This window comes from Polypterus senegalus, chromosome 4, assembly GCF_016835505.1.
Source record: "Polypterus senegalus isolate Bchr_013 chromosome 4, ASM1683550v1, whole genome shotgun sequence".
Lineage (NCBI taxonomy): Eukaryota > Metazoa > Chordata > Cladistia > Polypteriformes > Polypteridae > Polypterus > Polypterus senegalus.
This window is the reverse complement of record NC_053157.1, coordinates 169920745-169946764: the sequence shown is the minus strand read 5'-3', so window position 1 is coordinate 169946764 and position 26020 is coordinate 169920745. Positions and strand designations below refer to the sequence as shown.

Genomic DNA, 26020 nt, shown 5'->3' with positions numbered 1-26020 from the left:
AAATAAATATATTTTCCCTCAGAAAATATTTTTGTATTAAACTGATTAAATGGATGTAAAATAAATGTACTTCGGTATGCTTTTATTTACGCGTGGTAAACGTTAAAGTTTTGAAAAGGTTTGTATGCTTCGCAGGCAACGTAAATGTTACTTCTCCCGTTAAGCGGTTAGAGAACTATAACTCATTTCTTCTATTATCTTTTGGTACGGGTTTACTTTATGACAGCTGACTCACGTGTGCCTTGAATAACCTTCGGATGGTGCTGACAAGGCACCAAACAGGAAACGTCATCAATCGTTTGCGTTTCAAGTTCGTCCCAGAAAACGCCAGCCAGTCCGCCGCTTTCGATGAACTTAGACCCTCTTACGGGAACTGGCGTGTGTGCTCGAATTCAGAGGGGGGCATAATTGATTATTTTATCGAGTCACAAAGGTTACTTTAAATTTAGCATTTCTTTAAATATGCTCTTTGTAGACATGTTGTAAATATAAGATGGATTTTGACGAGGATGTTCACGGTAGGCATTCTAGTATGTGTTTGTAAACACGATGTTTCCGATTCCCCCTTTCCCCACCCCACTTGGTATCTTCCAAAGTTGCGTCAGGTCTTCCATGGTGACGCAAGAGATTTGCCGGCTGAAACTGAGCGTGTAGTTTCGAGAAGAGAACAGAATCTACTGTCTTTGTGTGTTTTTTGTTTTTGTGTCTAGTACGTTCGATCTATTTTTCTCCGTCTCGTGGTTATCTCGCGTAGTGCTATTATTTCTGCTCTTCCTACGGAATCCGCACTGCGTTATGTATCAAAGTCCGGTCCGTTTGTGTACATCCCTGCTGCAAAGAGAGGTCCAGGTAATCTACACAGCCTCCCTGTCTTCTCCCTTCAAAAAGGCTTTCGGGATCCAAGAGGTGCCACCAGTCCAGTTCTGTCACACCGTCTGCTCTGACAGCCTCAGTGCTGGAAAGGCGGTGAGCACCACGGCCTCGGTTGCTACGACGGGGCCCGCCCCGCTGGCGGTCACTTCAAGAAGCGGTGAGTTAACTTTAGTCTATTTCCGCGGAAACCTTTTGAACAGTGTTATATACAACTAGCTGGAATAGGCCTGCCTTTATATAACGTCTCATATAGCTTGATATCCTGCAATTTTGGTAGGGTATCCCCATTCAAGGTAAGTCAGTTGCTGTCATTTGCGGTTCATGCAAGTCACGTGTCTGGTTTTACAACTGTGCACGCGCAATTCGTCCTGTACAGGAAAAGCACATAAGAGAGGTGTGCATTAGTGTGGCTGGAATTTTGGATTTCTTAAAATAAGTGGAAAAGTTTTGTATGTTAAAAAGCCTCGTCCATTCTGCAGTTTTCTCACTCCTTCTATTTGGTAAACGGTGCAGAGCCATTGGTAAATTCAACAGTAGATTCACGGAAAATTTCTTTCTATAGGTAGTAAGCTTTCAGAACAGTCATAATACGCTATAACAAAACACTATGTATTAAAGGTGTCAAACGATTACATTTTTTTTAATTATGATTAATCGCAGAATGACAAGCGATCACGGTAGTTAAGTAATGTCCAGTAGTCCCCTGTGATTGTGACTGCTGAACAATCTTTTTAGCTGCTCAAAATGCGAAGACTTGTGTCTTTGATAAAAATCCTTAATGCGTGATATACACTCACCTAAAGGATTATTAGGAACACCATACTAATACGTTGTTTGACCCCGTTTCGCCTTCAGAACTGCCTTAATTCTACGTGGCATTGATTCAACAAGGTGCTGAAAGCATTCTTTAGAAATGTTGGCCCATATTGATAGGATAACATCTTGCAGTTGATGGAGATTTGTGGGATGCACATCCAGGGCACGAAGCTCCCATTCCACCACATCCCAAAGATGCTCTATTGGGTTGAGATCTGGTGACTGTGGGGGCCATTTTAGTACAGTGAACTCATTGTCATGTTCAAGAAACCAATTTGAAATGATTCGAGCTTTGTGACATGGTGCATTATCCTGCTGGAAGTAGCCATCAGAGGATGGGTACATGGTGGTCATAAAGGGATGGACATGGTCAGAAACAATGCTCAGGTAGCCCGTGGCATTTAAACGATGCCCAATTGGCACTAAGGGGCCTAAAGTGTGCCAAGAAAACATCCCCCACACCATTACACCACCACCACCAGCCTGCACAGTTGTAACAAGGCATGATGGATCCATGTTCTCATTCTGTTTACGCCAAATTCTGACTCTACCATTTGAATGTCTCAACAGAAATCGAGACTCATCAGACCAGGCAACATTTTTCCAGTCTTCAACTGTCCAATTTTAGTGAGCTCGTGCAAATTGTAGCCTCTTTTTCCTATTTGTAGTGGAGATGAGTGGTACCCGGTGGGGTCTTCTGCTGTTGTAGCCCATCCGCCACAAGGTTGTGCGTGTTATGGCTTCACAAATGCTTTGCTGCATACCTCGGTTGTAACGAGTGGTAATTACAGTCAAAGTTGCTCTTCTATCAGCTTTAATCAGTCGGCCCATTCTCATTGACCTCTAGCATCAACAAGGCATTTTCGCCCACAGGACTGCCACATACTGGATGTTTTTCCCTTTTCACACCATTCTTTGTAAACCCTAGAAATGGTTGTGCGTGAAAATCCCAGTAACTGAGCAGATTGTGAAATACTCGGACCAGCCCGTCTGGCACCAACAACCATGCAACGCTCAAAATTGCTTAAATCACCTTTCTTTCCCATTCTGACATTCAGTTTGGAGTTCAGGAGATTGTCTTGACCAGGACCACACCCCTAAATGCATTGAAGCAACTGCCATGTGATTGGTTGATTAGATAATTGCATTAATGAGAAATTGAACAGGTGTTCCTAATAATCCTTTAGGTGAGTGTATTTGTCCCATGTGACGTTAATGCTTAGGAATGATCAGATTTGGCAGAATGTGTCCTTCTAGCCCAGTATCTATATCCTATATTTAGGGTTCTGCAGTCCAATGTGATCCATTTTGCAATAAATATTAGTTGTTAATGCTTTAGATTTTGTTTCATTCATTGACTGGAATTATACAGTCATGGATTGCTGTCTGTTGCATATTATGCTGCCTAACATTTTTTTTAACAGTGGCATCACACATTTTGTTCTTCATTGATGGCTTATCTTTTAAGGATGTTGCACTTCTGTGACATTTACATTTTCCTGCACCCCTGGGAACAAATAAAGTTCCATCCATCACTCGATGGATCTGTGTTTACAAGTATAAACAACTTTGTCCTTTTGAACCATGTGGGAGAATTTGAAATCAAAAGCAACCATCCATTGTTAATGGAATAGCTTAGCTCAGTGAATCCCAAACTTTAAATCAACACTCTTTAAAATGTTGTACCATCTTGTTAGGGCCCCCACTAATATAATGCCAATGCAAGGAATTGGAGCATGATCTTGGTTAGTGCTGTGAGTAACTCCAAGCAAATGCTTAACTGGAGAAGACTATTCACACATATGTGATTAAATATCATGTGGTATGTGCAGGCCAGGGGTTTTCAGTCATTATTCTTGACATCGTACCTGTGTTCACTGTAGGCCCATTAACATGTTGGTTTGGAGGTCACAGCTCCTTCCATGCCCATTAGTTTTTATCTTTGTCTACTGTGTTTCTTCTCTGATTTTAAAAGTGTGTGGGTGTAGGTGGTGCGTTAATCATTGTCCAGGTTTGGCTGTGATACACTCTGGCTCCTTTGAACCACTTGGTGGAAAAGTGAGTTTAGAAAATGGATGGGTAGGGTTGTAAAGTAAAAAACCTTTGGGTACTGCCGATTGAACATGTAGAACATGACTGAAAAAAGGAGAGTGATTGCATTTCAGAATCAGATTGCCTTTGAGAAGTGTCAGTAGGTTCACTGAATTTATATAAATTAGGGGGCTTTGCCCCGTGCTTGCTTCGCTCGCCAATCCCCCGGCCTGCGCTACGCACCAGCCACTTCGCATTTCTGCCACTCACATATGTGGATTTCACTTTCACCAAACAACAAATCTTTTAATTTGTGCGGATATGCCTCTTCATTGGGAAGAAGCACTACTTTTTCCCTGACGGCAACACAAATTAGACAATCTACAAGTCTCTGACTTAAAGTTTAAATCTGAACAATATATTCAACCAGTTTTCACTGTTCCATTATTTCACAGAGTAATAATTTCCATTTGTTTGCGCTAATGCGATCTTTACTGTCACTTTTTTGAGACTTTCAAATTTTACTACTTTCATTATCTCTACCCTGCTCACCATGTGTATTGCACCAATGTTTTTGAACCTCTTTACGACATTCTACTTTGTCATCTACTCTTTGTCATTTATTTCCGGCCCCGGGCGTGGTTAAATCTCTTGGCACAAAGTCTCGTCTCGCCGGACCTGAAAGTATCTCTCTGAAAAAGTCTCGTCCCAGGCTAAAAAGTCTTGTTATCATGCCAGGATTATTTTATATAATAGAGAGATGTTTTTAGTAATTTAAAAGCACATTGTTTTAGTTGCAATTTCCAGAAACTGAACAGTAACATATTTTAAATGTCTGGTTCACTTCATATTTTAATTTTTATGTAGCATTCCCCCCCCCCAAGTCTATATACCAATGCTCAAAAAATACTAATATGACTATGAAAGAACAAGTCTTCAATGTGATTTTGATTTCTTGTTGTCTTGGGAGATGTTACTTACTTGCATACTGTAGGTTAAGTTGATAACCAAATAGCTTGAGTTTTTCCTTATGTTTTCCCATTTTTAAGCTAGCATAGCAGACTTGTTACAAGTATAAAGAGTGCCCTCCAACACTGGTGGGAATGCCAGTCCATCAGAGAAAACAAACGTACATAATCCTAGATTCAATCCAGATGGGCCTGTCAGCATGGAAGGACAACAGAATCTTCAAAGGAAAACCAAGGGAATATGAATGTTAAGGAATTTGTGAGTGGTACACAGAAGGTGTCCTCACCAGGACCTGGGCAAAGTTTTCTGATGTGATAATTATACCTCGCATAGGTTTGATTAGTGACTTATAACTCTGCCAACATAAGTATTGCTTTGCTCTGAACCTCTCCAGGAAAAACAGATGGAGAATACATTGTTCAGATGTTTAGATGTCTGTTTAGAATGTCATTGAAATACAAAGGCCTTATCTAAAGTAATAGGTGAGATGTAAAATGATATAAGGAGAAGATATAAATTGGTATTTATCCATATTTCAGACATTTCAATGAGATTGTTCACTTCAAATTTCACTGACTTTTTTATTAATTTTGGAAATATCTTTGAGTGAGAAAAATCTGAGATATCTGGTCCTGCATTTATTTTTGATGCTAATCTGTATATAAAATGAGATCTGTGGTTTTTACAATACGAGTGAACAGGTCCAGCTTATAGTACATATATAACAGCCGAATTGCAGCATAGCACCTTTAGTAGAAAAGTAGTTCAAAAAGCAGTCCTATAGGAAGTTATGTATTTCCTTGTTGGCATGAAGATACAGTGGTGTGAAAAACTATTTGCCCCCTTCCTGATTTCTTATTCTTTTGCATCTTTGTCACACAAAATGTTTCTGATCATCAAACACATTTAACCATTAGTCAAATATAACACAAGTAAACACAAAATGCAGTTTTTAAATGATGGTTTTAATTATTTAGGGAGAAAAAAAATCCAAACCTACATGGCCCTGTGTGAAAAAGTAATTGCCCCCTGAACCAAATAACTGGTTGGGCCACCCTTAGCAGCAATAACTGCAATCAAGCGTTTGCGATAACTTGCAGTGAGTCTTTTACAGCGCTCTGGAGGAATTTTGGCCCACTCATCTTTGCAGAATTGTTGTAATTCAGCTTTATTTGAGGGTTTTCTAGCATGAACCGCCTTTTTAAGGTCATGCCATAGCATCTCAATTGGATTCAGGTCAGGACTTTGACTAGGCCACTCCAAAGTCTTCATTTTGTTTTTCTTCAGCCATTCAGAGGTGGATTTGCTGGTGTGTTTTAGGTCATTGTCCTGTTGCCACACCCAAGATCGCTTCAGCTTGAGTTGACGAACAGATGGCCGGACATTCTCCTTCAGGATTTTTTGGTAGACAGTAGAATTCATGGTTCCATCTATCACAGCAAGCCTTCCAGGTCCTGAAGCAGCAAAACAACCCCAGACCATCACACTACCACCACCATATTTTACTGTTGGTATGGTGTTCTTTTTCTGAAATGCTGTGTTCCTTTTACGCCAGATGTAACGGGACATTTGCCTTCCAAAAAGTTCAACTTTTGTCTCATCAGTCCACAAGGTATTTTCTCAAAAGTCTTGGCAGTCATTGAGATGTTTCTTAGCAAAATTGAGACGAGCCCTAATGTTCTTTTTGCTTAACAGTGGTTTGCGTCTTGGAAATCTGCCATGCAGGCTGTTTTTGCCCAGTCTCTCTCTTATGGTGGAGTCGTGAACACTGACCTTAATTGAGGCAAGTGAGGCCTGCAGTTCTTTAGACATTGTCCTGGGGTCTTTTGTGACCTCTCGGATGAGTCGTCTCTGCGCTCTTGGGGTAATTTTGGTCGGCCGGCCACTCCTGGGAAGGTTCACCACTGTTCCATGTTTTTGCCATTTGTGGATAATGGCTCTCACTGTGGTTCGCTGGAGTCCCAAAGCCTTAGAAATGGCTTTATAACCTTTACCAGACTGATAGATCTCAATTACTTCTGTTCTCATTTGTTCCTGAATTTCTTTGGATCTTGGCATGATGTCTAGCTTTTGAGGTACTTTTGGTCTACTTCTCTGTGTCAGGCAGCTCCTATTTAAGTGATTTCTTGATTGAAACAGGTGTGGCAGTAATCAGGCCTGGGGGTGGCTACGGAAATTGAACTCCACAGTTAGGTTATTTTTTAACAAGGGGGCAATTACTTTTTCACACATGGCCATGTAGGTTTGGATTTTTTTTTCTCCCTAAATAATAAAAAACATCATTTAAAAACTGCATTTTGTGTTTACTTGTGTTATATTTGACTAATGGTTAAACGTGTTTGATGATCAGAAACATTTTGTGTGACAAACATGCAAAAGAATAAGAAATCAGGAAGGGGGCAAATAGTTTTTCACACCACTGTATATCTCATAACCCCTGTCCCTTCCTATTAGGAGTTTTCACATTCTCCCTTTCTCTGTGTAGGTTCTCTCCCAGGTATCCTGGTTTTCCTCCCTACTAAAACAAGTTATGCAGATTAGGTTAACGTGTGAAATGAAACTTGTTTATGATTAGCCAAGTAATGAACGGGTTCCCCATACCTGCCCAGGAATGTTTTTATCTTTGCACTTTGTGCTGTTCATATTGGATGTGCTCCGCTAGACTAGATAAGCGGGTTAGGTAATGGACAGATGTATGTTTTCAATATGGGTGATGTTTTTGGTAATTTCCCATAGCATAATTTATTGAAGACAAATCTTTGGCAGCAATATTCAAACAACTCCTAATCTTCTTATATAATATGCTACTGTGGCTGTCCATTTGTCTGTCCAGGATTTTAAATCACCTGTAGCTCGCAACCCATTTAAACTATTGACCTGAAATTTGGTGTGACCCGACATTTGCGCAATAGACATATGCGCGCCGACAAAATAGCGCCGATTAAAACGCGCCGACAAAATCGCGAAAGTTTCATTAAATATGAACTACTAGTTTAAAGCATATATAATAATGTTTATTTTAGAAGTCAATATTATGAGACGCGGCATGCCATCAGCAAGGCACGCAGATAGTCCTTAAGATCACGCCCTGCATATGTAGGAAGAATTGCAGCAAGGGCGTCCCACTCTCTTGGCCTCTCTCGCGATTTTGTCCACTCACATTTTTCGAAAACCAGTTAGCGGGTTTGTTGGCGCTCATTTGTCCGTCGACGTTTTTTTTTGGGGTGCATATGTCTACCGCGCTTTGTCGGTGAACCGAAATTTGGTACACACATACTATGTAATGTCTACTATCCGCTTTCAAGGTGATGATTGACCTCCAAGGTTATTCCTTATTTTATTTTTATTTTATTTTATTGTAGAATCAACTCTCGGCAGCGGCCATCAGGGTGGCCGTGCGGCACATGTGTATGGGCGCCGTTCTCATCCGTACCACCTTTGCCATCACTTCCCCTACCTCTTTATATCTTAAATCATTCTTGAGGCAGATTGAAGACTTAAGTGAAAAATTTAAGGAAAACATACTAAGTAATTGCAACATAAACACTGACTTAATCAGTTTTAACGTGAAAAGATGCTGATGGGAGAAGAGAAGAAGTGGGCTGCTAGGGTGGAGAAAAGAAGAGCTGTTCAGGAAGTAGCAAGCGCATCAACCTCTGAGCAAATTAATGCTAAACCTACTGTACAGAGAAAGAGCATGAAAACTGTGAATGCTCAAGTCAAGTGGATTCACTGCACGTTATCGTGAAGTGCGCTGTTACTGGTTTGCAATGATTGACATGCAGTACCTTGGAAATATTTTTCCCCCTCCTGGTTTCCTCCATTATTGCTTCATTTTTACACTAGGTGTATTTAACAAAAGACTAATATCAAAAGCCACCTGAGTATACAAATAACACCTTTTCAGCATATTTAATTTATTTGATGAGCAAAGTTATTCAACATTAACATCACTGTGAAGACATAGTTGCCCCTAGGCAAACTAACCAACTTAAAGCTATAATTAGTATCAGCTGATTAAACATAATCATACTCACTTATTTTGTTCCTTACCATCATAGTCAAATTTCCAGCACAAAGATGCAACAAGCTTATAAAGCCACAATCAAAACACATTTTTGAAGGTATCAGAAAAAAAAGTTCCTTTACAGTAAATCAGCTATTTAAGAGCGGACATAAACCACTGGGAGAAGTTCCTGGGAAAAATCAAAGACATGCAAGGGTCATTATCTCCCTTTGATATACATGGGACTAAGTGATGTTGAAAATCTGTTCCTATAGCTATGATGGATGGGTCTGTTTGGCTCAAATTGTTGCAACTGCAACCCTCACTGGATGAAATGGATAGAAAGCAAGTGAATGGTCTTGTTATGTTATCCTCTTACTTTAACTCTAGAATTACCAGAGCCTACGTAAAAACTCGGCCCACCTTAAATCCATTTGCACCTCTCCGTCAGCGTCTTTTGTCCTGTAAATGTGCAGTTTAAGACAAGCAGCCTGCTATTCCATCCCCACCGTCGTAGAACTTCACTAAGTTCTCCTCTCTCATGCCTTGTTTGATTATCTGGGAGTGAACTGCTGGAGTTTTAGAGTGGAAATAATAGATCATTATTTGGAACACATCCATTTCATGTGTGTTCCATTCCTACAGTAATTGCTGACTTGTAATCAAGGGGCTACCGGTTCGATCGCCACTGCCTCCTATATTTGCCATTTTCAGTAGTGAGCTGCTCTTATTGTTAATATTATACAGTACACACTTACATTTGGTTTTCGTCTATAACAGACCTTGTACATTTATAGTACTGTACTTGTAAAAGTTACCTTTTGTTTTCACTTTTATTCTCTCACTCACGATCATGATACATACTACCGCCCTAGGGATCTGACGCTGTTTGTTTTTATTTGAAACTGGGAATAATTGTAGATGTGAGTAGTGTTTTGAGGCAATGGAACTGGACATTCTCTGATCTGGAGGGATAAAAGCTGACACACACGCTGGTGAATCTGCCTTCTTCAAGTTGTGGCCCCTGGAAGGAATTCATCACAGAAGCACTTGATGATCATAATATAGTTCAGTCCATTTCTGTAGGTTGAAGTAGGCAGTTTTGAGGAATAATTTTGATTGTAGCCAAAATTATGCATTCACAGTGCATTCCACATAGAGTGTATGTGTAGGTAATATAGAAAGAAGAGCGTATTTGCAAACATACACACTCGTATGCACACTATTGACTGCTACCATAATTTGTTCTGTTAAAACAGAAGTATACAGCTTGAAATTTTTTGGTATGGTTAACAAACTTTTTTTTTTTTTTATTCTCTGTATTTGAATTAAATGTAGTATTACTGTATATCTATTTGATTTGTAATGTGTGCAGTGTAATAAAATGTTGAGGTGACATTACTTTAAAAAAAACAGGAGTCTGTAAAGATGAAAACCAAACAGTTGTTAGGGTGGAGCTGCCCTGACAAGATCTTGTTAAATGTTAAGAATGACTTTTGACTTTCAAAAAGGACAGTGCTAACAGGAGCATTCATAACCTCAGTCAAGAACAGATAATATTTTTAATGTGTGTTTACAGTTTATATTTTTACTTTATATAAGATACATACATGTGTATTTCCTAGTCTCTGAAAATATAATATACCCCTTGTTAACCTCTTTTCTTCACATCAATGTAGGCCCTATCATGTTTTCTGGTTCAGTTCTCATGGGGGGACTCAATTATTTTTAGACCAAATAGAGATTTGTTTTTAGCTCTGACATTACAGTCAACCAGTGTATGTATGTAGATCTAGAAGGGTTCAGATGGTGGAATGAGGAGGTCAGAGGTTTTAAGTTTATCTCTACAATCCAATGTTAAGCTTTTATTTTAAGCTAGTTTCACTGAAGAAGGTACGTGTGGTGGACGTATTTAAAAACTGTGTGAGTAATATGAATTGTTTTGTCATTATTTAATATGTAGATTAATAATATAACAATTTATATTTGCTGTGGAATAATTTTTCACAGTGTTTAGTGCTGTCGATGTTATGGATTACTTTGTGTTTATATCTTGATAAGTTTCAGTGTGTATGTTTGTGACTAAAAAGTAAGGCATGGATATGAATCCTGCCATTTTATTTTTTTATTAGTAATAACAGAACTCTGTCTATCTATCTATCTATCTATAATGCAACATTCAGTCACTTAGCAACATAAACACTATCTGCCATTTACTTAAAAAGCTCACATTAGACAGGATGGCATATCTAGCGATATAGGCATCTGCTAATAAAGAACATTTCAATATATAAATATTTTGGGGTATATCTAAAGACTAACTTCCCCAAACTTTCAAAAAACACGCCTTGACAGATTTGATTGACATTTGGTGAAGTTACAGAAAAAAAAGTTGCCAAAGTGCTTTTTTAATGTATTTATTTATTGTCCGTAGTAATGCATTACAAGTGGGCTATTCATAAGGACAACTCTGTGCTGAGTTCCATTTTATGCAGATGAATCCCACTACCAGAAGCAAAGGGGAAGAATGAAAGTTCTGAAAAGCTCAAAGTTGATATGCTTTTCAAGTTGCCTCCTGGGGTACATGCAGTAACTACCTATTCTGTTCTTTTTACTCCTCGTGATGCACTAAAAAATATATACAAATTTATGGATTACTGATCATGCCTATCTACAGTACATTATATATACTTTGAACAACAGGGTGGGAGATGATGATGAAATACATGCAATACTGCAGAGAACTGCGATGTCCCCTGGAAAGGCAGTCCACGATGTGTTACTATGGTCCGGTTCACATAGCAGAAATCGTGAAAGGCCGGAACAGGATACCGGCCCACTTCAAGCCCTGGGTACAACACAAGTCTGAAGTGAAGGCTTGCCTCAATAAGTTTAAGTGCTTGCTCAGCACAGTAAAGGAGACCCCTACCCCCAAGGACAGAACATACAGGAGGTGGACAGTGCAGTGTTTTTACTGTTCTCCCACCACCATTTCAACTGACATGTTGCTGTGTAAAACTAATGATGAAAGTGCAAGATGCTGACTAAACAGAGTACCACCAGTAATTTGGTTCCACTTCAAGCACTAAGACACTGTATATAGTTCACAATATTATTTCTCTTCACATTTTTTCCTGTACAATGCTTAAAATATTCAGTTCACTGTGCGTCCCATGTAAATAGTTAGCCTCTAAACATCAATGTTGTATGAATATTTATAGTAAATAAATAAAAAAAAAATATAGTAAATATGTAAGTAAACCCGGATTCAGTTTATACTGCTTTTGATCTAAACTGTCTAAAATCTTGTGGCAGTATAAGATCAAAGCATTACATTTAATTCTAATCGAAGCTGCCTTTTTTATTATATTTAAAAATTATATTTACACTCCAAATTCCCATGATTTCTACTAATTACCTGTTTAAATTAAAAATAATACAGTTTATAGTCAAATTGTATTTTTCCAATGACCGCCAACAAAAGTCAAGGTCAGTCACTAGAAAAAGTAGGAATTGATCTACAGCACAAATATTTTATTTCCAGACAGTTGTATGTAGAATGTCCAAGAGTATGCAGCTCCAGTAAAGTTATTTATACTAACATCTGGTTTAAAAAAAATAACAAATATTGCATACAGAAAAGTACTTGGTTACATAGTATTTCTGATAGAGCCAACTAATAGCACTATAACTAACGGTCTTTGTCTTAAGAAATTTCTCGGCCAAAGCCAGTTAACACAACTAGTTAACGGATATTAATACATGTTAAAAGTTGCCACATTTTTATGAGCTGTACCTTTGTGAAGTGGTGACATTGTTGACCTGTACAAGTATATCCACTCCTTACTTTAATTTTTGTAGGCTGAAAGCTTTCCTGGGTTTTGTGTCATTCTGAGATAGTGCCATCTTGTTGTACAGTAAAGCAATTAAATCTGCAAATCAGTCTGTGTATTTGAATACCTTCTTGAACTTGGCAACGTGGTGTATTGTCAACAAATTCTATTTATTCACCTTTCATTTTGTTCTTGGGCTTATCATGCAGGTTGCAGTAAATGGCTAAGTGTGCAGACCGCTAACACACATTTCCACCTCAAAGCACCTCAGTTTTTCCTTTATTTTCTAGTTTCATTTATATCTTGCATGCTTGCCCAGTTCTGCACCACAGAAAACTACAATTTAACAAAATGATATCTTGACTTTTTAAGTAGATACTCTGTAATTTTTTCATGTAATTTCTAACAAAGTATAATATAAATGCCACAAAATTAAACTATATTATCTTCCTTCTTTCAGTACCTTTATTCTTTTTTACAATTGCTAAGTGGAAGCTGGGCTTTTAAAAGACAGATGATTTGTTTTTAGTTTTTGCCACAGAGTTGCCCTACATAATGTGTACAAAGAAGTTATCCTTACATTTAAATTTTAGAAAGCAGCGTATTACCAGAAGTAGTCATTAGATGGCATACTTAACATTCTGCTTGGAGGCTGCATGTTCAGTTGACCTTGACGTTTAAAAGGAGGAGCAGTAATGCTGGGCGTCCTGCGTGATTATTTTGTTTGTTATGGATTCCATTTGCTTTTGTGAAGGGCACGCTTAACGGGTTGGCCTTGGTTTGAGAACCTTTTCCAAGGATAAACTCTGTGATCTTTGAAATCTTCTACAGGTATTTTTTTTTTTTGGTCTACCGATAGAAAACAGCTTGCCTCTGTTTGGCTTACTTTGAAGAAAAGCTGACTTGTCTTTGCATACTTGTTGTTATTGTAATTACAGTTATAGAGTGAAAAAGTTTTAAAATATGAGGTATGCTCAAGATCGTTATTAACATTTTGGTCAGTCTGCTTTGAAGGCTGGACATGTTCCAATATTTACTATGTGTGTAAAACTTGGTTGAGTTTCACATTAATGTTTTCAACTCGCATTTTTTGCTTGGGATTTATTATGTTAATTTAATTTATTGTGGTATAATAATTGCTTTTTTCTATTCTTAAACAATGGAAAACTTTTACTGTTCTCTGTGGCAGCCACACATAATTCTTATTATTTATTTAGTTTGTTAACTTTTTTTCATGTCGAAGCAAATATTAAGAAATAAAGTGGTTGCTATTATGTCAGTCATATTTCACATAATCTTGTGTCACCCTGTGTTTTATACAAAGTTTTGATACCAAATGGTATCAGGGTGAGATTCTCAGGCTTTAGATATTAAATACATATTAACGTGGCTGGCCACAGAGATGCTGCACAGTGAAGTTGGTTTCATTGATTTGATACGTTTTTTTAAGACACATCATTTTAATATAATATGTTTACAATAAAACCATTACATTCTGATTTTTTTTTCTCTCTCTCCTTTTCAGCAACTCCTTTGAAGATTGTTTAATTAAATTGCCATTGACATACTGATTATTCATGCATTAACATGTACAAGCGTGTCTTAAGAACCACAGACATTTATTGTGTACTAATTGTGTTCAGTGAGTTTAGTTCAGTTGTAAAAATAAGCCATAAAATAGTTTCACTAAAGAAATCTATACTTTAACAAGCATGGGTCCGAAACAACACTTTTTTTTTTTTTTTTAGTATTTATTTAGGAGCAGTTCCTTGTGCTGTTAATTATAATTCCTTGAGGCAGTTGTTCACTCTAGAGTTCTGGGTTTGAATGCTGGCCTGGATTGCATCCTGGGTGCAGTTAGCACATTGTCACCTTGGGGAAGCTGAATACACACTTTTTTTTTTTGCCACGGCTACCACAAGTAATTTTTTTTTTTTTTTGAAGAAACTGGCAATAATACATCTCAGTTTATATGTTATTGATGGTTTAGTCTGCAGTAAAGTTAGCATATGAAATATTGCAGGCCACTTCCTGATCTGCAAGTATGTGATAAATTAGTTTTTTATTCTACTACTTCTGTAGGTCAAACTTCCTCCTTTTGTTTTCATCATTCTTTTAAATTATACTCGTGGGGTGGGGAAGAGCGGCTAAAAATAAATGTTTACTTGGAATTTATTGGCATATTTCTATCCAATCATTTTATTTTTAGATGAAAAATTAACTTAACTGTAATGCTTTTGTTACTGCTATAATTGGCAGGCTTGGGTAGCTTTTATAACTTATTAGTAGGACTGAGCATACTGTGGATATACAATTAGAAACAGTTGGTGAACCCTTTGGATTTCTGTATACATTAATTGTAACAGAGTGGCCCATTATTCAGCTAAGTCACAATAATGGTTAACCCTTATCTGTTTAAACTAAAAACACTCAAACATTTGTACTTTGCCTTTCTCAATACTGAACTCTTTAGTTAAATATTCACAATCCAGGCCTGGAAAAAAAAAACACTTCTGTTTAGTAACTGGTAGGACCTCAGATATTAGAAATAACATCCACCAAATGTTTCCTCTAAGTGTTAATCGGATATGTATAACAGATAGGAGACATTTCAGTCTATTCCCACTTACAAAACGGTTTCAGTTTGTTGATATTTCTGGGAGTCTTTGTGTAAAAAGCTCTCTTTAGGTCATGCCATAGCTGAGCTGAGGCCTAGACTCTGACTTGGACCTTCCAGCACACACATTTTCTTTCATTTAAGCCGTCCTGGTTGATTTAATCCTGTATTTTTTTGGTTATTGTCTTTTTGTATCTTGCAAATACTATTAAGCTTCAGGTAATGCACCAGTGCCCTAAACTTTTGCTATCAATTTTTACAGTTTTGAATATATTGTCCCCCCCTATGCTAGCAAGTTGTCCAGGCACTGAGATAAAACGACGTCCCCTCTTCCATGCTTTATGTTTGGGGTAAATGATTTCGTTTTGGGTTTTCTTCAAAACACAGTTTTGTATGTTCAATTTTGTCTCATCCACTCGCACAACAGTGACCCAAAAGCATTGTGGAACATCCAGTGGTCTTTTGATCGCTGTGGCTTTCTATATGATGTCCTTCCACCTTTCTTATTTAGTGTTCTTTATAGTGGAACTATGAACAGTGTCTTTGGCAAGTTCTTGCTTTCAGCAGACCCTTTGCTATTATCTTAGTGTTTTATTCTGCAATTTATGCTTTGCTTGATACATTGTTTGCAAGATGTCCACTCAATTTGTAGACCATTTGTTTTACCATGAATTGACGAACATCACAGCTTTTACAGTTGTTTTGTAGCTCTTTCCAACTTTTTGCATCAGTTCCTGAGTTCTTCTAAGGCAGAAGTGTCAAACTTGTATGCTGGAGGGTTACAGTGGCTGCCAGTTTTCATTCTACCCACTTTATCAATTAGTAACCAATTACTGCTGTTAATCGAATATGTTCCTTCGGCCTTACTTTTAATTTGTTTGTATTTTAAGATTCACAACCCTAATTGTTTATTTTTTCTTAATGCCAGCTGACCAGGAGTGAGATGGAAAGATTGACACTGCTGTTTAAGGTCCACTGAGAGGAGTAGCTTGTCAATCACTAGTCTTTTTTTGTGTCCTTTTTTATTTTATTTTAGGGAGGGGCACCTCAACCTCCATCCAATCCCATCTCATCGATTGACTCCAGTTAGCCTTTGGAGAAGTCCTTGGCCTAAAGTTTCACATGCTTTACCCCAGCCTGGACTGTGAACACCTGCACAGTGTTGGCAAGAAGTAGTACAATTATTTCTGTGTTATTCACTTAAGCAGACTGTTTGTCTATTATTGTAACTCACTTGAAGATTAGAACACTTCATTTTTATGAGGAATTAATGTAGACATCAATGTTTTCCTGCGGCTGTATAATTAGATTTAAATTTGAAAATGTAAAGTTAAAGCTAATAACGGCAGAAACAAACTCTCAGAACAGTACATAAAGAATTTTTGGACTTTCTCTGTTTGTTGCCAAAGCCAGACAGAAACTTTGAATGTACAGAATTTCATTGAGCTTGAATTAATGATATTACGTGGACCTTTGGATTTTTGCTAGAAATTTCTAAGCATTTATCTGTTCATGTCTTTGAGAATAAGCTCTCCCAAGTCTGAATAAAAATACTGTAAAAAATGTAACATTTCTTATTTTGTGTTTTCATAGTTTTATAGCAGTGGACACAAAGTTTGCTGCTCTTGCATTAAATCTGTTAATTACCAGTTTCCCAAAAAAAGGCTAAAAAATAGTAACATTTTAATGTGGATGGTATACATTGTTCTAGCTGCATGGAAAAATCGTATTTGGCTTATTTATGTTTGGTTTTTTATTCTCACCAGGATTTATGTCTTGCCGTCATGTTTGGTTTGGTTTTTATTTCTTTCTTTTATGTGTTCTCACCAAGCCATTGACATGTGCTGTACAGTATTTGTGGCATGTTTTTTGCCCGTTTGTTGTGTTTGGTCAGATGAACTGTTCTGAGCTCTGAGACTTGTAACGATGAGTGGATTGCTGTATAAAAATAACATTATTGCATTTTAAAATATTTACATGGACGCTGTGTGATGTCTCTGGATATAGTATCTGTATTTATTCAGCATATCAGTTTTAAATTATAATGAAGTATATTCATAACACACTGTATATGTAAAGACAAACATATAGTGTCAAAAGATAACAAACAACAAACAAATTTTTGGAATAGTTTTATCTCGACAGATATCCAACTATGTGTAAAATATGTGAAAACGTAAAATTCAGTTTGTTTGTTTATTTATTTATTTACTGGGGCGGGCAAAGCCCCCTGGCGCCTTTTAGCGCCCACACCCAGTTGCAGCCTGGTAGGCAGCCATACTTACTGCCAAAATCACAAAATTCTATAAATATGTAAAAGAAAAATGAATTATTATTTAACAGAGTAAAAATAATGAAATGAGAATAAAATATTTACTCTCTTACCAATTGGAGTATTCCCGTTAAACTGAGGTTCACTATGCTAGATGAGTATTTAAAAGAGACTAAATAAATGATCCATTCGTTTTAACTGATAAAAAAACTTTTTTTAAAAAAATGAGTATTTTAAATAACAGGAAAAATCACATGAAAACTAAAGTGGTATGCAATGGGTCATCATAACTTGACCTTCAGCTGACTTAATCACCTAAATACAAACAACTTTCTTGATATTTTAGTTTATAATTTAAAAACAGAATAAGAATCTGAAAATCTAACAACATGACAAAGTTCGATAAATTCCGAAAAGAATGATACCAAATAAATATATATATATATATATATATATATATATGTAGGTTTTAAAATAAGCCCGATTTAAAGTGCAACATAAAATCATTGCACAAAATTGTTACACTTTTAGGCTTAGGATTTATATATATATATATATATATATATATATATATATATATATATATATAATAGTAGATGTATTTATTTATATTTAATCAAAGCAAAAATTAGACTTTGGTTTTAACAGATAGTCACAGCATCAAGCATAAATGAATGCATTATGCATTATATATTTAATAGCTTTGGAGAAGTTTAATTCTAATTTTTCCACCCTTTTCTGTTTTGCAGTGTGTTCCATGGGCGCTAACACAAGCCGTCTTTACAGTGCCCTTGCCCAGACGTTAAGGAGCAGTCAGTATGACCAGGCAGAAGAATACCCTGACCAAGCTGTAGATGTGGAGCCTATAGATCCCGATTGCCTCCTTGAGGAATGTAAAGAGATGCTGCGCAACAGGCCACCTCGGCCACACAGGACTTTCAAGTTACCAGGCAGCCAATCCAGCAAGTATCCACCCATTCGAGTTATGCAGTGGAATATACTTGCACAAGGTACTGTTGGCAGCAATTGTTTTCAACACTTGTCTGTATAGATAACTTTTTTTCTCCAATGTTGTTACTTGACAGCATTTTAACTAATAATTTCACAAGGTCCGCTCAATTTTCACACATAGAGGTTGTTATAAACTGACATTTCAAATAGGATTATATGATAAGGATATCCTTTAACACTACAGGCTTAATATTTTTTTCCAGTAAATACTCTAGGATGCAAATACCATAGATGTGCAAGTTTTGGTCCAATTTTCCTTGCCAGTGAGTGGTAACATAGTCTGGATTTGGGGTTCTGTATCCCTATTGGCAGCCAGGTTGGGTGCTGGGAAGCTGAACTCTGTGTTTATAGTGTATGATCTTGTAGAGTGGTAGAGAAAGGCAGGTGAGGAACTTTTTGACAGTGGCAGTAGCAGGCTCCTCCAGAACCCCCCTGCCCACCAATGGGTTTGTATTTGCCCTTTAACCATTACTTACAACTTACACCAAACCCCCCTGGCTCGCTCTTTCATGTAGTAATTCAAACATTAAGTCTTGTACAGCATGACCCAGACAGTCGAGGAGAACAACAGCTATGCCACCATGGGCGTAGGAATTGAGTTTCTAAAGGGTTGTGCCCAGTGTTGGATATGACATACCCTCTTTCGATTGAAAGCCAAAGAAGAAATTTTCTTTTTACCACTGCTCTGTTTTTCTTTCACAAATTGCATGACTGATTTGTCCAGAGAACTTAGCAGCTGTGCAGTTGCAGTTCTTGGCATTGAACAAGGAAGCGATAGCACCTCCCCAGAAATATGTTATCATAATGCCCTAAGGACTTGTGTCTGGGGTTGGGTAAGGCCTTATAATTATTACATTGCAATTAAACATCTGTGATTTAGTATTATAAAATATTAATCCCAGATAATTATATTTTAATTTATTTTAAAAATCACAATAAGTGGCACATTGTTATGCCATATTGTTCTATAAGAAGAATAAACCTGGAGAACAAACTCCAGTGACCTCAGTTCAGTGTAAGGCCCACTTCTTGCAATATCATCAGTGATGAAACCCATCTTCTTCATTTGGGTCAGTGCAGTTTAGGCCAAAGTATAATTGTCAGTGACTTTATATGGAGCACTAGCTGTCCCCCACGGCTCTGCCTGCGTAGTAGTGAAACAGGAAAAATTTTAAAAATCAATTAAAAAAATTTGAAAATGCAATTTGTATTGAGAAGAATTTATATTGATAGCTTTCCTATCCGAGGGCCTCTTGATATACAGTATTTTTGGTTTTGCTATCGGGGCGAGAATGTAGCTGTTATCTCTTTGCCAAAAATGTAAAAAGCTGGCGAGGTATCTCTGGCCAAGCGGAAGGTAGGCAAGCTCCAATGTCAAACGTTGCCTCTGTTTCCAAATGTGTTCACCTGGGAGAGCGTCCCGCACTTGGGGAGAAGAGCAGGTGGCCGTGATATCTCTGCCAATGAGTAGGTACCCTCTGAAACACACGTAGCTGCGATCTCTCTCAAAAATGGCAAACGTCACTCCTCAACAATCTCTAGGTGATAATTTCTGCTGAACAAACAGGTATCGTTAGTTAAGCGGAGGCAAGGATACACTCCAATATGTGGCGAGCAGTAGAGCGACTCGAACGGTGGCCAACACGTGAGTGAGGATGGCACTGCCCGGATCCCTACTCCTGAGGTCCCGCCTCCCGCTCCTCTCAGCCTGGAGCCTCTTTCTCTGATTTGCGTGAATAAATCGCTAGCGCAAGCAAACTATAATACTTAGTGTGATAAGAGAAGTCGCAAAGTCGACTGGAATATTCAAGCAAATTATAGAAAAAAACCCGATCTAAATCCGTTAAGTGGTTCTCTCGTGAAAAGTGGACAGACATTGGATTTTATATGTAGATTTTATTCGGTTATTTGTGTGCTTTATTCACCTTCATGCCACAACTATGAGTTTCATTTACAAATCGGAGTAATATCTCTCACCTCAGATTGGCAAAAAAAACCTTCTTCCATGTTGAAAGGGCTTAGCTTACTGATGAGGCCATAGTTAACTTGCTGCTGGCGATAAGCAAAGTGCAAAAGCTATGCAATTGAATCTTTTATTTCTGGACTGACTACCCTAAGTTGCTTTTCTCGGAGAGGTCACATTGACTGCTGTGCACACATGACTTCCCAGACAGAGAGCAAAATTAGACCACTTCAGTAAAGGAATTCGTCTGACAAAACGGTTGAGTAAAAAGTTAGCACCCACTTGAGAAGAAAGGCTACAAAACAACATAAAGCCATCGTCTTTTTCAGTCCACTTTTATGTTTATTTCTTGGTACATTTTGCTAAAATGGTTATTGATACATGTTTTTTTTTGTTTTCTTTAAACAAAGTAAGATTTGTTCAACTTTCTTTTTTGTTTTTCAGCACTTGGTGAAGGCAAAGATAACTTTATTCAGTGTCCACAGGAGGCTCTGAACTGGGCCGAACGCAAGTATCTAATCCTGGAGGAGATTTTGTTGTATCGGCCGGATGTCTTGTGCCTGCAAGAAGTGGATCATTACTTTGACACGTTCCAGCCAGCCCTGAGCAGCCTTGGCTACCACTGCACTTTCTACCCAAAACCCTCTTCACCTTGCCTAGATGTGGAGCACAACAATGGCCCCGACGGCTGTGCCCTGTTTTTTAATAAGGACAGGTTTGAGCTGCTGGACAGCACCAACATACGCCTAATAGCCATGATGCTGAAGACAAATCAGGTAGCGATTGCTCAGACGTTACGGTGCAGAGAGACGGGCCACATCTTCTGTGTTGCAGTGACTCACCTGAAAGCGCGCAGTGGCTGGGAGAGATTTCGCTCTGCCCAAGGCTCCCACCTCCTGCAAAGCTTACAGTCCATTACAGAAGGAACAAGCATCCCCTTGTTAGTTTGTGGGGACTTTAATGCTGAGCCTTCAGAGGACGTGTACAAGAGCTTTGCCACCTCCAGCCTTAACCTGAACAGCGCATACAAACTACTTAGCAGTGATGGCCAGTCTGAACCTCCTTATACAACCTGGAAGATCCGTCCTTCCGGGGAGAGCTGCCACACTCTGGATTACATCTGGTACTCTCAGCATGCCTTCAACGTGGACTCCCTTCTCTGCTTCCCGACTGAGGAGCAGATAGGACCAAACAGGCTTCCATCATTGAGCTATCCGTCAGACCACCTGTCCCTAGTGTGCGATTTCAGCTTCAGTGACGAGCCCGATAGACTTTTGTAAAACTCTGTCAGTAGTTTATGGAGGTGTGCTGCATGTGTAGACATCTATTTAAGTTATTATTTATTATTTAAAGAAGTAAGTAGTCTAATGAAAAGAGTGCACATTATTTGTTTTAGTTAGTAATAGAAAGGAAAGTCTTAAGGTGTATTTGGTGAAAGCAAGAACGTGTGTGTTTCTTAGTCTGGTCACATTTTGTTTGCTGAATGTTCTTCTTCAAAGCACAGTCCATGATAACATCAGGCACGTTCCCCTGTACAAATTTGTCACAAAAGTTTATTTTACATAAATAAAATTGCACTTTTTTGAAAAATAGGATAGGCTCAGCTTCCTGTGCAGCTCCATAATCCGTTCATATGGACTGTGCATTGTAACTATTGACCAACTTCACTCCATGTGACCTTGAAATGGATAAGCCTCATGGATGGATCGAATTTTGTCAGGCAAAACATTTACAGATTCCTGCTGTCATTTTTGGGCAGCTATCTTTAATAGTCGTTAGAGAGCACGTTCAGTGGAAAATAATTCATGAAAATGTCTGTGATGGACCATCATCCCCACCCAGGGCTGGTTCCTGCTTTGTGCCTGATGTAGCCAAGATAAACGGCAGCTCTCCCCGACCTCAAGATCAAGCGGTGGACGCGAATAAAAACGGACAAGTGGGGCGAGTCATTTAACCCTAACCCTAAATGATTTGCAGCGCGACTCACAAACGTGTTACTGTTCAAGCCTGTTAAACAAGCACCGAGCTCACAGATGGTGACGATCACCACGTGCAGGATTTGTGGGAAATGACGCTGAAGCGATTTGGACTTCCTCTGTCCAGTGGCAGGAGAAGATCTACTTTAACACCGTTGGGTCGCTTGGCTTATTGTAGCAATATGCTTTCATTTAGCCTTAAGTTGTTAAATAATTCGAAATGCATTGTTATTCAACTGCCTTGCCATAATTAACTAACTTCAGTTGACTTTAATCTGTCTAGCGGAAAAAAATACAAAAAGAGACAACAAAAAAGAAATCCACGAAAATACTTGCGGGCATTTGTTCCCCGAGTTGTCATTGCGTTGCACTTTTGTCTCATTTGAATTTTGTATGAACACCTAAAATGTTGTTTTCATTTATTTTATTCACTTTCACATTTTCAGAAATTTTTACGTTGAGGTGTGTGTGTGTGTGTGTGTGTGTGCCTTCACTGGGCCGCAATATTTTTGTGGAAAAATCTCTCCAGTCCACTATTGTTGTAATGTTACTGTTTGTGCCACTGTATTGTCATGTTTATTTATTTTATTTTTTTATTATCAAACTGTCTTAATGTCCATTAATTTAAATTATTTGAATCTTAAATTTAATGTTTTTGTGAATTTTAAAGATAAGCTGATGTTGACATATTTTTTTTGAGAGTTCCGATTTCGCAGAAATTATCTTCTAAAACTTCTGTTTCTGTATTTTGATTAGCAAGTTTGACGGACTGGCGCTTGCAAATAATATCTCTTACCTTGGAGCAGCTAGGGGGTCATGCACGGCCGTGTGCAAAGGTCAGCCTAGTCTTTAAAGAACTATGCAAAAAGAGAAAGGAGCAAAATTGTAACGGTTCATTTCATTGCACTTTGACGAGTTTGAAAAGGTAATAAACGATAAAAATGCACAACATCTCCGAGAAACACAGGCAGTGCTTTTGTTTTTAGGTTTACTGTTTTAAAAAGCAAGTTGTCCTTAATTGAAGTGCCAGAGTTGGAGTTTCCCAAGGGTGTGAGCTTTAGGTCAAGATGTTTAGTGTTTTGATTCAGTTAATCTTTATGAGATGGGCAGCACAGTGGCACAGGAGGTGGCATTGGTGCTGCCATGGCCCAGATTCCATTCCCAGCCTGGTCACTGTCTTGCCCATCTCAAAGGCTCGTATGCGGTCTGACTGTGCGAGGTGTCGATCCCGAGAGACGGTGGGGCTGCCAGGCGGTCACCCAGTCTATTTATTGAAGTAACTTGAAACAAACTGGGTTTCATTCCTTACATATGCGCCATTGTGCACAAAGTACGACACTGTTGTAGCGATCAGCTCTGACTCGGAGCTCCATCCAGAATGAGACGCCACTTTCTGTGAGCGCCTCGGCTGCATAGTCGTCCAACCAGAAGTCACTGGCCGTCTTGAGGGATCTTTGGGACTAGGGTTCAATTCGGGGCCCAGTCTCTCGTATCCCAAAATTAGGCACGCTTGGTGACCTGAGTGGGCTCTGCGAGGGCCTACACCAGCTGCCACCAGGACAGCTCTGGAGGTGCACATTCAAACCTTTACTAATGCTGGCTGGAGAAATGAAAACTACTGCATAAACGGACACTCGCACCCTCTCACTGGGGTGGTGCTCTGCAATAATGGGAGCTGGGAAACCGATGTTGCTTCTTAAAGAACAGAAGTGGTAATTAGTTTGTATTTCTTTAATTAGAAATTGCTGGAAGATTCTGCCTTACTACAATTTCTTTTTTTCCAGCTGGTAACATATTTACTTGGCCATATATGCATTTGCCTTATTATATTTCTGTACCTTCACATGTTACAGTTTGAATTCATCACGTTTGTGTGTGTTTTGTAAAGAGAGCCACTTGTTGGACTCTGCTGGAAGTGCGTTACACTTTCATAACCTCATAGGACTGTATTTTTGCTGGTTCATTAACAGAATGTTTGAGAGGCCAAAGTGCAAGTTTATAAATAAAACTTTTATTTTGCTCTAATCTGAGTGCTGTCATGACATTCAGTCACCAGCTGCAGCAGAGGAAGACTTCTCTGTGAGGAGAGCTGTGACCACCGAGAACCAACCAGCCTGCCGAATGTTTCTCAAAAACCTGATTTCCAAGGAAGGCCAGAACTGAAAGAAACGGAGTTCAGGGCTACGTGACAAAGGGAGCCGAAACAACGACTGGCAATGGACACGGAGCAGAGGGGAGACTGGGTGGACGAAACTGACATGCAGCCTTCAAGTGCCAGCTTGATACACACAAGCAAATAAAAGCGGTACGGCAACCAACAGGGGCAACGTTGGGAGAATAGAAACAAAAAAAAAAAACATCCAGCACTTCACGGGAATGCTGAACACCACAGAGTGCTGCCTAAAAATAAAACACAACTGACTGAAACAGTTTGGCAATGGCCAACACGAACACTCTGCACATTCTCTTTTTACAAAAAATTGAGAACAATTGTCAGGACTGCTACTTCAATTTGGGGTCTGCACTGGGCACACTGGACTGGCCATCAGTCAATTACAGGCCACACACTCCCACACCAGTCCAGTAAATTTACTCAATGCGAACGCGGAAAAAGCGATGTGGACACAAGAATATGGAAACTCTACACAGGAGGTGCCCAGAACTGAGAGGAGAGCCAAGTCTTCTTATATAATACGCTACCTATGGCTGTCCATTTGTCTGTCCAGGATTTTAAATCACCTGTAGCTGGCAAACCGTTTGAAATGTGGTACACATACACTACGTGACGTCTACTATCCACTTTCAGGGTGATGATTGACCTCCAAGGTTATTCCATCCATTATCCAACCCACTATATCCTAACTACAGGGTCACGGGGGTCTGCTGGAGCCAATCCCACTTAACACAGGGCGCAAGGCAGGAAACAAACACAGGGCAGGGCGCCAGCCCAGCACAGATGGTTTTTCCTCTTATTATTTTTATTTTATTTTATTGTAGAATCAACTCTTAGCATCGGCCATTGCGGCACATGCACCGTTCTCATCCCTAAAACCTTCGCCATCACTTCCCCTACCTCTTCATACCTTTAATCATTCTTGAGGCAGATTGAACACATTTAGTGCCAGCTTAAGTGAAAAATGAAAGAAAACGTACTAATTGAAACACAAACACTGCCTTAATCAGTTTTAACGTGAAAGGATGATGACAAAAGAAGAGAAGATGCGGGCCGCTAGGGTGGAGAGAAGAAGAGCTGCTCAAGAAGCAGCAAGCGCATTAACCTCTGAGCAAATGAATGGTAAACGTACAGCGAAAGAGGATGAAAACTAGAAATGCTCAACTCAAGTGTATTTACTGTATGTTATTGTGCAGAGTGCTGTTACTGGTACTATTAGTTTATAATATAAAATCAAGCTGATCTGGTCACAACATTATGGGCTGTTGGTGCAGCATTGAAATATTAAGTGCAGAAGCGTACGCTAATGCGGAGGAATCACCCAATGCAGTGGACGTGGACTCCTTTCTTCATGGTGTCCAAATGCACTGGCAGGACATTTTAAACCCTAACCGCTACATTCTGTATAGGAGATTTGTCATTTATTTCTGCCAGATTTCACTTCACACGACACAACATTTTGAGTAAATCCCTTCACACG

General features: G+C 38.8%; 1 protein-coding gene across 8 annotated transcripts; it reads left to right on the top strand.

The window, feature by feature from the left end:
* The first annotated feature begins 615 nt into the window (after positions 1-615).
* nocta (nocturnin a) lies at positions 616-24392 on the top strand. Of its 8 annotated transcripts, none has more exons than XM_039751674.1 (4): positions 925-1030; positions 16182-16310; positions 18167-18427; positions 20836-24392. In XM_039751674.1, the coding sequence occupies exons 2-4, from the start codon at positions 16268-16270 to the stop codon at positions 21669-21671; spliced, it is 1140 nt and encodes a 379-aa protein (XP_039607608.1). In that variant the 5' UTR covers positions 925-1030; positions 16182-16267; the 3' UTR covers positions 21672-24392. The 8 variants fall into 8 exon arrangements, with proteins under 8 accessions (XP_039607606.1, XP_039607608.1, XP_039607614.1 ...); XM_039751675.1 differs by lacking the exon at positions 925-1030 and adding an exon at positions 10603-10618; XM_039751673.1 differs by lacking the exon at positions 925-1030 and adding an exon at positions 13224-13359.
* Positions 24393-26020: the final 1628 nt, after the last annotated feature.